The sequence below is a fragment of the Megalobrama amblycephala genome, linkage group LG6 (assembly GCF_018812025.1).
Source record: "Megalobrama amblycephala isolate DHTTF-2021 linkage group LG6, ASM1881202v1, whole genome shotgun sequence".
Taxonomy (NCBI): domain Eukaryota; kingdom Metazoa; phylum Chordata; class Actinopteri; order Cypriniformes; family Xenocyprididae; genus Megalobrama; species Megalobrama amblycephala.
The window spans coordinates 31675590-31688503 of record NC_063049.1 but is presented as its reverse complement, the minus strand read 5'-3'; the positions used below and the strand labels follow the sequence as shown (position 1 = coordinate 31688503).

The 12914-nt window shown below is 36.9% G+C and overlaps 1 protein-coding gene across 32 annotated transcripts in view; it reads left to right on the top strand.

Annotated features, from left to right (window-relative positions):
- The window catches only part of lrrfip1a (leucine rich repeat (in FLII) interacting protein 1a), a 39784-nt gene that overhangs the window by 12796 nt on the left and 14074 nt on the right, over window positions 1–12914 (top strand). For 6 of the 32 annotated variants that reach the window (XM_048194023.1, XM_048194024.1, XM_048194025.1 and 3 more), the window contains exons 2-12: window positions 3053–3139; window positions 8243–8260; window positions 8545–8601; window positions 9629–9673; window positions 9950–10000; window positions 10143–10175; window positions 10548–10616; window positions 10704–10745; window positions 10942–11001; window positions 11700–11783; window positions 12342–12398. In XM_048194023.1, coding sequence (XP_048049980.1) covers window positions 3053–3139; window positions 8243–8260; window positions 8545–8601; window positions 9629–9673; window positions 9950–10000; window positions 10143–10175; window positions 10548–10616; window positions 10704–10745; window positions 10942–11001; window positions 11700–11783; window positions 12342–12398 — 603 coding nt within the window. The remainder of the gene's footprint in view (window positions 1–3052; window positions 3140–8242; window positions 8261–8544; window positions 8602–9628; window positions 9674–9949; window positions 10001–10142; window positions 10176–10547; window positions 10617–10703; window positions 10746–10941; window positions 11002–11699; window positions 11784–12341; window positions 12399–12914) is intronic. The other 26 variants (XM_048194008.1, XM_048194019.1, XM_048194011.1 and 23 more) reach the window with 23 other exon arrangements.

Sequence of the window (12914 nt, the reverse complement as noted above, 5' to 3'; positions counted from 1 at the left end):
AAGGAATACTTATGGCACTCAGACAGTTTGTTCTATGCAATTGAGCTGATAGAAAAAAAAAGATGCATTTCTAGTTTTAACATTATTTGTTCTTTAGATATTCCTCTTTAAAAGAAAAAAGTATCAGCTGTATGCAAAGTGACCCACATTTATTTTTTTGCCCAAATGTGTACAATTTACTCATGGAGTCACATTAACATGTCCATCTCTGGGATTGAACCATTGAGGGGCTTTAAAAGGAAGATACCAAAAGGAAAGTTTAAGAACCAGAATCTAAGAGGATATTAAAGATCTATTTAATACTTCTTGAGTTACAGGCATGGACCTCTGGTTGAGTTGACACGGAATGACCCTATTGTGTCTTATACTAGAGTAGTTTACATGGCGCCATATCAGCTAGAGCCACATAAACAAAAAATTGTCATGTAGTTACCAAAAAGTTGTGATTTTGTTAACTACTGAAATTAACGTTGTTGCAGGCCTGATGTAAACTTGATGTACTCTGTGGCTAATTAGAGCAATTAAATATGGAATAGAAATATGTTTCTATTCCAAAAAAGGTCTCTACCAGACAGCTGTGGAACTAGCTCTTCATTCCCATTGAGAACAGCCACGTCACAGAGCTTTCATTAAATTAGAGCATTTTGGGTGTATTGATAGAGCCCGCTCCATTTGGGTCATTAAAAATAGCTGTTGAGGAGAGAGTGAGAGGAGAGAGGTGTGTGAAATAGGCCAGATTGTTTTCCTCTTCTGTTAAGAGTGTGTGGATTGTCATGATGGGGGGAAATGCGGATGACCCAGGCTATCATATGCTCACCGTGACCGATATCATGGTCTACTTTGATAACTGCAAGAAGGTAGGCCTTAACATGAATATGGGTTTTCAAAAAACAAAAACAGTTTGTTCTTTTAGTTCAGAGAGAAAGAATAGTGCATGCTTTCTTTAAGATGGGTAGCCTGCTTTTTTTTAGGTGCATATGCACAGTTGTATGCATTGAGTGAATAGATTTTGCTTAGTAATATGGATTATTACTTCCTGTTGATGTAAACCATAGTGTTTGCACATGTACATGCCCTCCACATCAGGACCGAGCAGCAGTGATGGATGGGTGTTTGTACGATCAGCAGTTAGCCCTGTTAATACTGCAGGAAGGGTGTGATCCAGGCTCGATTGTGAATGACTCAGCCCTCTGACTTCCTGCTATAGTCAAAAAAAGCATAGTTTTGGTTACCCTGTTAGCCACACAGTGCATTTATTCCTGTATGTTTTCAGAAGACTCTATTACTCTTGATGTTTTTTTTTTTCCCCAAATGAAATATTATTCAGTATTTTCAGCACAGTCAAAGCCCTGTTGGGTGGTAATGCTGTTATTTTAAAGCATGTATGCATAGGTGTATTGTTGTGCTCGTGGAAAATGTGTGTTGACATTAGTGAGAACCTGTTATAAACATGTTTGGACAGCTGCTTAATTGCTGGGGTTAGCAGTGGTAACTTCTCCCAGGCAGTTTATCTACATAATTATCTGCCTTCATTATAACAGTACAGACTAACATTAACATAACATGGTCACATTTCCTGTTTACAAACAGTAGTGATTTTAGATATAAAGAAAATATGTTTCTTTAAATTTTGAACATTTAATTCTGAATTTGTATGACGGCAGCATCATATTTGAGTAAAGTGGTTTTGTAAAATCTCATTAAGGATGAGAAAGATTACAGTTTCAGTTTATTTGCCTTACATTATATTTTAAGAGCATTTGAATTGTGCTGTGATTTGCTTAGTTGGAAAGTTTAATCCATCCCAACATGGAAGACATCTTTGTGAGTGTGATTGTTTGAATTACTTGCTATACCTTTTTAAAAGTTGGGGGTCAATCATTTATTTCAAAGAAATTAATACTTTTATTCAGCAAGGATGCATTAAAATGATCAAAAGTGACAGGAAAGACATTTATAATGTTACAAAAGATTTGTTTCAAATAAATGCTGTTCTTTTGAACTTTCTAATCATGAAAGAATGTGCGTCAAAGAAATGTATCACAGTCTCCACAAAAAATATTAAGCAGAACAACAAGTTTCTAAAGTTAAAAGCAAAATTAAAGCCATCAGTTTCTGTTAGAACTACTACTATTAGAACGACTGTTGAAACTGTGGAAATATTTATTTTAGCTACATATTTTTTTGAACATCGTTGTTGGCAAAGGAACGCAAAGACCTTTGTGGTGAGAAACAGCTGCTTCCTTGGAAAGTTGCTTGACTGTTCAGGACGGAAGGCCTCAGTCTGAGACATTAAGATATGATCTGACATTTACTCGGGAACACATCATTATGGATTTCTCCATCAGCTAACAAACACAGGAAATCATTTTAAAGCTTTACATGCCTCCCTTTAAGTAGTAGTTTCACTATTTTAACCCTTATTCTTTAATAACATTTTGCTGCATTATCCAGAATATGTTGTGGAACTGGTGCAAATCTGTGAATGTTACAGTCATGACTCAGGTGTAAAGATTATTTGTAGCACAGGATTGAAGGTAAGAGTGCGTGCAGTTAAGGTGCAGACATCACTATGTGAGGGTGTCTGTGATGAAATACTGGAGTTGAGGTTTCTTTTTCTTTTTTTGGTTGTTGCACATTTTGTGGCGTCATCTACAGGAAGGAAGTGTGCAGTGCTCTCTCTCTCTCCCCCTCATGCCTGACAGGGAGTCTTTTCCTTAAAAGGACTTTTAAAGTGTGATAGACTCAAGTCACACATACACGCATTCGTGCTCATGTAAACAAACACATTCATAGCATGTGCAGTCTGAGGTGTATACAGTTACAGTACATGAAACATTATGGCAGGGAGGTACACAAACATGTTCATGTAAATCATATATATGACATTATATTTCCTATATATGATCCTGCTGTTCATTTTTTTTTTTTAGTTTAGTGCAAAGCTTTTATGTGTTTGTTTTGTGTGTTTTTGGATTTACTACATTGCTCATGGTCTCATAGTCATGGTTTAATGACTTTACCTCTCTCTTTCCCCACCCGCCCCCTGCAGGCTGAAGCCCGTTTGGCAGCTAAGAGAGCAGCCCGTGCAGAAGCTCGTGAGATCAGAATGAAAGAACTGGAGAGACAACAGAAAGAGGTGAAGAAACACACAATCACTGTGAGCTAAAGCTCAGGTTGAAATTTAGCCTTAGCATTGCTAAATGTTTTCATATGTCAAAATATGATTGGTCTTGATTCTGGAATCTATCTGTCTATCTGTCTGTCTATCTGTCTATCTGTCTATCTATCTATCTATCTGTCTATGTGTCTGTCTGTCTATCTGTCTATCTGTCTATCTGTCTGTCTGTCTATGTGTCTATCTGTGAGTGATACACATACATACACACATGCATACATAGATCATATATATTTCGAAAAATTAAAAAAGGCTCGGCAAACATTCTAGCATGACTGTGCTGTTCCTGCACCTGGAAGTTTTAAGATGCCCACCGGCAAGATGTGACCGCCTGGAAAATTCCCATCCCTATAGGGTCATTCTGTGTCAATTCAACCAAATTTCAGGAACTTTTGTTAATATTTGTTCTGTAAAATGACAAACATAAATAGTGATGAAAGCCCAAATATTAAATGTCACAGATGTATATTTACTGAATAATCCATTATTTTGTAGAGGGGGTTCAAAATGACAGTTTTCACCTGAGATTTGGAGCCAAATTAGAGGGGTGTAAAAATTACTTTAGAAAGATGACAACATCATTATTTTATTTTTACATAGAGATTGGAAGGTCTATTAGTAAATCTGTAGTAATCTTTGTTGCGTTATAAAAACATCTTTAGCAGTTCAACAATTTGAAGTCATTGGGATCCCAATATCTATGGAACTGAACTATATAGGACCTTAAAAATTAACAATCCAAAATAAATAATTCCAAAAGGAATATTTATGGCACTCGGGCAGGTTTGTTCTATACAGTTGAGCTGATAAGAAAAAAAACAAGATACATTTCTAGTTTCTACATTATTTTGTTCTTTAGAAATTCCTCTTTAAAAGAAAAAAAAATATATCAGCTGTATACAAAGTGACCCACATTTGGTTTTTGACCACTGAAAAGGTGTACAATTTACCAATTTACTCGTGGAGCCGCATTAAGATCTCCATATCTCTGGGATTGAACCATTGAGGGCCTTTAAAATGAAGATACCAAAAGGAAAGTTTGCTAAGAACCACAATCTAAAAAGATATTAAGATATCTTTAATACTTCTGTTACAGGCATGCAAACATGAGGCAAAAAAACACAAGAAGTGCTTTTTGCCATTTTTGAACCATCACCGTTGGCATATAATGAAACAAACTGCTAAAGTCAACAGATTTCACCAATAGACCTACCAATCTCTGTGTAAAAATAAAATAATGATTCTGCCATTGTTCTAAAGTCATTTTTACACCCCTGAAAATTGGCTCCAAATCTCAGGTGAAAATTTTACCCTGCTTAATTCCATCCTGTGTGTACAGTGGATATGTCTCCTTTGATTGGCGTCTTATGAACAGTTCCCACTTATTAACAGTTTAATAAGCACAGAAAGCAACTCAAAAACAAATAACCCTCATTACACAATTTTGAAACACAGGAAGGAGACCTTTCCAACAGCATTCAAGAGAGTGTTGAGCTGTAGGCATTTAAAATCGCAAAGTTATTTCCCATAATGTTGCCACTGATAGTGTTTATGAAGCCTTGGCCTCTGCACACTCACAATTTTTTTTTTCAAGTATGTGTTTTCTACTGAACTACCAGCAGAAAAGGCCTTCTTTATTCTCAAAATTAAATGCTTCTCATGGTCTTGTTGACTTGCTCCTGTACAACTCTGTCAGCCGATTATGTTCAATTTGTTTAATCTCCATCATGATTGTGGGCTCTGTGCTTTGAAGGACATGTTTTGGCTGGGTTAACGGGGATCAGGGTCAGATAATCACCCCTTGGGTCAGGACCTCCTAAAAGCCCATTTGAACTGCCACATTGGAACTTCAGCCTCAGCTAATGCTCAGAAATATCACAGGTTACATCATGAGCACTTTGGTGTTTTTACATAGATTGCTATTTTCATATGGGGTCCAGTGTTGCTTAAGAGCCCATTGACTTCCATTTTATTGAACAAACAAACAAACAAAACAGACATTTTTCAATATATCTCTTTGACGTGAAATTATGACAATTTACATTTCTGTGAAGGTCTATCAGCAGCAATTAAAAAAATAACATGGAATTGATTTATTTGGATTCTTTGTCTGAGGAATTTGTTCAAATAGTATTAACATTCATGAAAAAGCCTGGTCTTTATGCTTATTTTGGTGTAGCACCCTGCAGGTTTTGTACTTTACCCCTGTTACATTACAGTTACTGTACGTCTTTACAAACAGACTTTGTAGATGTTTTTGAGTTACTTATTTGACTTGTCAGGCTTTTGGTACTGTAATAGTACATTGTTTGAACATTCCTCATAGTAAAGAAAGCTGGATTTAAATCAAGGGTATTGTTTGTTTCCAGCTCATTAATATGAGTATGAGTGATTCTGTATAATTAGTTATTTTAATTAATGCACTATGACTGCTCATGCTGGTTTGCTACAGCCGGCTGCACACAGTAAGTGAGGTATGTATTGCATGGGTTCAGTAGCACAAATACAAACTAATTGTAGATTCCTTCAGATATTTAGGGACATTTGATTAGGTGCATATGAAGGAACTATTGCTCAGGGGTCCATCAGAGGTGAATGGAAAACCAGAAACTCCCACTGTGGTACCTGAGCTCAGACGCAACAAACTTATGTAATGAAGATAAACACAGCCTTCACACATACCCGGGTCACACTTGAAAGATTAGCTAGCATTCAGAGTTAAGCCTGGTTTGATCAGGAGGTGTGTGAGAATGTTAAGGGTGTGCGCTTTGTGGCTTTAAAACTTCAGCCAAGTCTTAAAGTAGATTATGAGCTTTCAGCCGTACCTGCAGCAGGATAACAGACTCAGTTTCCATTCACTATCTGGATGTGATCATTATGATAATCAGGAACACAATGACTCAAGATTGAACATGCTGTGACAAAATAAATCTGGAAGAGTTCAGTCAGAAATTTTGTGAAGATGAACTTGTTGCGCGCACAGGCTCTGGGGTTTGGATTATATGAAAATACTATATCTTTGGGATCATAGAAAGCCTCTTGTCTCCCTCAGTCCTGAGGTAGACGGAGACACTGTGACTCTAGCAGGACGGCTTGCAAGCGACTAGTACATAGAGGGGCTAAGGAAGCGATCAATGGGCGGCCCCAGACCCCTGTGTTGAGGAAGGTGAGCTTGAATTTACTAGATAAGCATTGGAAAGATACGAAATTACTGACTTAATGAGAAGTAACTGGTTTATTGATGCATTTAGTGTTCCATACTAGCATCAAGTGATCTGATCAGGTGTGTTTTATTCAGGTTTTATTTATTGTATGACCTGTTGACTTAGGGGCCGTTTACATGACACTGTTTTCAACTGAAAACTTTTTATGCATTTTGTCCGTTCATTTACATGACAATCATGTCCTTCAGTGCAAGTTTTTGTCTTTATTGTAAACTACAAAAATGTAAAATGTAAAAATTTGTGAAAACGAATTTGTCATGCGCATGCATATTAGCACGTCCTGATTTTGCTGAGTTAGATATGTTCCTGGGTCAACATATTTTGTTGATCCTGGAACAACATTCCAGTCTAAAATTTAGTCTTAACCCTATTCCTACCCCTAAACCTAACCCTACCCATAAGTTATCCCAAAAATCAGAGGGAAATGATAGATGAATAACACTGATGTAGAAGCACCAATTTAAGGATTTAAACCTAAACTTGACATAATCTGTAAACTTGTCCCTCAAATCTGATTGGTTGATTTGAATGTTGTTCCAGGATCAACAAAAATGTTGACCCAGGAACATGTTGAACTCGGCAATATCAGGTTATGCTGCATATTACGTGTTCAGTCTATAGGTGCATAGTGTTTCTTTACAAAGTGGCCTCGCCAACTACTGGCCTGGCATGTATAATACAGCATTTTTAATCATTTTCGCAGATCCAGGTGAACTGGGATCATTTTGACAATGTTGTCATCTGTATGTGAAAAATGCGAAGGAAAAACTTTTCCATTTTTAGTACATTGTTGTCATGTAAACGTACTTTTAATGAAAAGTTTTGAAACTGGTACGTGCTTGTCAGAAAGTTGGGTTGGGTTGACTTAAGGATAGCTCTGCAAAGTCACATGGACTTCATTTTTTGTTTTGTGCCAGATGTGGTTTGAATGCCAGTGTTTTTTTTTAATTGGAAAGGTAAAATGTTATTTGGTCATCTTAAACATTTTTTCTTATTTGATTTGTAGAAACAAATGAGCATTGATGTTGTGATAAAGTCTCTAATTTAATACTTAAGGTGTAAGATTACTCCAATAATGAGATTTTGTTACAGCAATGTCAACAAACACTTATCAAAAGTGGGTGGGTGGATTTTTACCATTATAGGGTTGTTGTATAGTGTAGACACACTGCCAACACATTTATGTTCAAACACCATGTAAAAGTGAATTGTGCATAAAACCCAAATCTTCAGCTTCTCTGCTGATGTAATGGTTACTTGTGAAGAAATTATGGCCAAGAGCAAATATAAAAGTGTGTTAGTGTAAACGCACCACTGCTTTATTAGTCTAGTGCTACATGGCTTTGGTCACTAATGGACTGAATGAAACCTTAAACATCAGTGGAAAGAATCCTGTTACCCAATAGACCAGATCACATGAGCATCTTTAACACTTGAGTATATCTTTAGATATCTGAACAGTTGCCTGGCATAATTCAGATGCTTTTATTAACTTGCAGTGTTTTAAAATTCCTGACTGATTATTCCGTCGCATCTGTAATGCCTTTGAATTTTGCTGCTTGTTGATCCACATGACCTTCATGTATTTGAGTCAAGTATGTGAGCTGGTGTTTCTCACTTTCACCTGTAAGGCCAGGTAACATGACACCAGCCTGATGGATTGCTAAAAATTTATCAGCTTTCGCTTTCCATTCTATTATCTTTGTGTACACAGTTCCACTTGGTAGCTGTCTGTCATGTCAAATAATCAATGCCCTCTCTTTTCCCCCTTCTTTCCCAATCTGGCGTCTTTCTTTCCTTTGCTCATCTGATCCTCTTTTGCTGGCCTCCTGTGGTGTAGATTTATCAGGTGCAGAAGGTAGGACTCTGATTCTGTAGATCTAATCTACATATTTTAATTCCTTTCCTTCTGTTCTTGCTTATTTAGCTGTTTCTGTACTTTTTATGAGTTTTTTTTAATGAGGTTTTAGGTTCTAGATTTTTATTTTTTAACAATCTCTGGACATCACTGATCTACTGTATATTAATCTATCCTTCTAATGTCATATTCTATTAGTCTAATGTAATCACCTTCAGGTCCTTCTTCTTACCTGAACTTCCTTTATTTTTCTCTCCTGGTTTCTGTTGAAATTCTCATTCCAGAAATACTATGGACTGGATAACCTGGACAACAAATGGGGGGACATTGAGCAGTGGATGGTACATTCACTGTTGGCATTTTTTGCATGTGTCAGGCCTCTAGTTTTATCAGCATGTGACTTTTACATGATTGGGCTCCATTGCCATACAGGATGCATTCATGTTTTAACTGTTAATAATTAAGAGAGTTTTGATGTTGGATATCAGCACACAGTCTAAACACAATATAACACTAGGTCAAAACCTCTACATGGCTGATTTGCACATTCAACAAGTGAAATAAGCCTTTGTTAATTTGTGTTTTATGGCACTGTAGATACTTTTATGTATACTACTGTTTGTTGTGAAAGTAGTCTTTTATGCTTACCAAAGCTGCATTTATTTGATAAAAATAAAGTAAAAATGGTAAAAATTGCAAAATACTATTTTCTATTTCAATATATTTTAAAATGTAATTTATTCCTGTGATGCAAAGCTGACATTTCAGCAGCCATTACTCCAGTCTTCAGTGTCACATGATCCTTCAGAAATCATTCTAATATGCTGATTTGCTGCTAAAGAAACTTTTCTTATTATTATCCATGTTGAAAACAGTTGTGCAGCTTGATATATTTGTGAAAATTATACTTTTTTTTTCCAGAATTATTTGATAAACAAAACTTTTGATCAACTTACTGCATCCTTGATGAATGAAAGTATTAATTAATTTTAAAAAAAAATCTCACTGATCTCAATTCTTACTAACCTGGTAATGTGAGTGTATGTATTTCATGTTATTTACAAAAACAATAACAACTGTACAATTAATAGTGTGTGTTGTTTTTATTATTACTGATTATTACTGATGATTAGATTATTACTGATTTGCATGCTTCCATTGCTCAACTTGCTTGCTGAGTGTTGTGTGTCTGTCTCTTTTGCCATCTTGCATATATTATACTTCTCTTCTCTTCTCTTCTCTTCTCTTCTCTTCTCTTCTCTTCTCTTCTCTTCTCTTCTCTTCTCTTCTCTTCTCTTCTCTTCTCTTCTCTTCTCTTCTCTTCTCTTCTCTTCTCTTCTCTTCTCTTCTCTTCTCTTCTCTTCTCAGGAGGACAGTGAGCGATATACTCGTGTCTCACGGAGACATGCTTCGGTTTGTATTTCTGTCTTTTCACTGTCTGTCCTCCTCAAACCTCCATGCACACTTGTCAAGCAAAACTTTTCACAATAAGAAGTTTGTGCTTTAGGAAAACACTTGAAAAACACTTTATTTCATCTCAAATGCAATTACCTAGAGACATTAAGACAGACTTACATTTTGGGGCTTACACTACTGATATGTTGTATATGTGCACAGTGGTAAGTCTTTAAACTTAGGTTAACTTTGGGCTCCATCTCATTTTACCTCTTTTTTTTTTTTTCATCCAAGGTGTCAGATGATGAAGAACGGATGTCAGTGGGGAGCAGGAGCAACATACGGGTCAGTATCAGTGTAACTGTATAGTTCCTGTGTACTGTGGGTCAGAGTGTATGGTGAAGGCGTATGTGAGTGTGTTGTCTAAAGGTTATAAATCAGTCCAAAATGTTCTACATGCTGATGATGGTTTTGTTTGTCTGGGCAGTTGGATTTGGATGCGGCGGGTGCTTATGGCGGGGTAAGAATTTCAGGGTGGGAAATGTTTCTTCAGGCACCGGTTTTGTGTCATTACTTTCGGTTCCTGTTAAAGTGAGATGAGCACGACATAACTGAGTTCACAAGACATTTTATTTTTGCACTGTGGTGTGTTTCAACTAAGTATAGCTAATTGTAATATGTGATGCTACATTTGTGATGTTTTGAAGTGTTTCATCAACATTACAAATCAAGAGGTGTGATCTGTACTCTGGGTTTTATGACAGTTTGTGACAGATACATGTCTATTAAGTGTCTGAATCTTCACCTGCATGTCACAGTGCACAACTACGAAGTATTGAGCAGTAAATTCTGCGGTTTTAATCCTACTTCCATTTCCCACCATCTTGTCCAGCTTCTCCAGGCCGCCTCCTCTCACTCACATAAGAAGTCCAAGAAAAAGAAAAAACATTCTTCTAAAACCGTACGTTCACAGCAATTATGCACATCGCATTTGTGTTCTATAAAGAGAGGATGTTCTATCACTCATGAGATGTTGTCTTTCCCACAGAGCAATGGCTATGATGATGATCTCAGCACACTGTCTAGTCGGGTTAGTGGCCCAAATAACCGTGTGATGATCGTGTTTGAGTATTAATAACGTGTTGATTCATCTATAATGACTTCTAGGAGGCTGTGTTGTTTACACATTTGCGGTGATCATGATGCAGCAGTGTGACTAACTGTGGTGTGATGTGCTACAGATTGGTGTGATGGTTGTAAACTGACTTCTGTGTATTTATGCGCAGAGCTCCAGACTCAGTGATGAGAGCAAAATGTTGCGCTCCTCTAGACTTGATCTGCAGTCGGTGGGTTTCGGTCTTGTGTCTCTTTAACCTCATGATTTTCTGGCCTAGTGACTTTTTATGTGATAAACATTAAATTATATCTAACATGAGTGGATGATTGTCACTGTGTTTGAGAAAGCATGTGTTTGTTTACGAAATGCCCTAGTGGTAGACTAATATATCTGCTTATATTTGGCATTTTGGCCGATAAGTGTCAAAGACTTTTATTTTATTTTATGAATACCAGCTTGGCAAGTGTGGGAGACCAGCTAAAACAAACTAAAGGCTTTAGATTTTCTGCACAGGCAACTTGTAAAATAGTAGATGTTACATGACTAATTACTACTACAGGTGTGGTTCTAATGGTTTTATGCATGGGAATTGTACCAAAATTAAAGGCTTTTCACACTAAACTTTTTTTTTTTAAATCCAGGGTTAAAGCCACTTTTAAACTACTAAATTAAAGGTGTGAGCAGTATGAAATCCCAATCCAGGGTAATGTATAAACCAGCGTAAAGTTGAAAAAAGATAATTATTACATTAAAAATTGTTTAAAATGTCCTTGGTGAATGTTTTCAAGTGTGAAAAGCCGATATAATACAATTTTCGACTTCAGCTGGCATGATGCCCTTGCATTGCAGCTTTTCGTACCGTCTCTCATACCTCTGTCTTCATCAGTTTATCATTCATTCCATCTACATTATTTCCCATTATTTTAGAGTGCCTACTATTCTTCTGAGTTGTACAGCAGCAGTAGTAGTTATTCCTCTAAACATCAAGTCCCCTCCTACAGTGGCTACCAGGTCTGTTACCTTCATCCACTCCTTTCATCTCACTTAATCTCTGTCCAGTGATCAAATCCCCTCTTTTCTCTATATCATTTGGAGCGTTCTTTTTTCTGTCATGTCCACCCTCTGTTTTGCTGTTCTCCACCTTTTCAGTCAGTATTTGGTTTGAAATGTTCATTTCTCCTATCTGTTTAGCTCCCTTTGCTGCACAGCAGGAAGCACAGGGTTTGTGCTGCTCCTCATATTACCCTCTGCCCCACAGCACTTCCTGTACAATAATATTTGCAGCTCTGTACACACATTGTAGACGCTTTCACTCTCTCATCCACAGCAGGTTGTGTAGGGTTATTAGACCTTAAAACCAAACAGACCACAAACACCTGAGTACTGAGCTAATTGCTTGTGCTTTGGCTTTGACGTGCAGTACAGCTGTATCAATGCATTATGCACAAAAGAAGAACTGAGACTGTAGAGAGTTTGCATGCTTTCTTGCATTAGTGGTTATGGGTCAGACCTTGAGGTGTGATATAAATGTTGTTTCTTGTCTGTGTGTCTGTATCTGTCCACTATCAGGGCTCTCTATATGAGGACAGTCTCTACAGTGGCTCTCGGCGCTCCAGTGCTCGTGCAGTAAGAATGATAGAGCTAAATGTGCATGAAATTATTACCCTATTAATCTGTGGATTCAGTTCCCTAACCATTAAAAAGTGTGAGTTTTTAAAATTAATTTTTGATGTAGGCTCATCATTATTGAATAAAGGGTTCTTGTTTATAATGTTGTGTTACTCAGACTATAGAGTGCAACAGTCGGGTTCCGGAAGTAAAAACTCCATTCATTTCTCCATAGGGAAATTGATTTTGAACGATAACGAGACCTGCTGTGAGCTAAAAGGTTGTTAATTGATGGTATTTGCAATCAATTAACATTCCAAGGTGAAAAACTACATTACCCATGATGCTGTACAGAAAATTGGAGAGTTGAAAAAAGCAACACAAGCCAAAAGATCTTGTTAGCTCTGCCCACTCCCATGAAGCACTGCGAATGCCGTAATCAAGTCGATCTCTCTATACTCTCAAAATACTTAAATGTTTGTGTATATATGCATATTTTGCAATAAACTTAAAATATATTGTTTTTATATATAA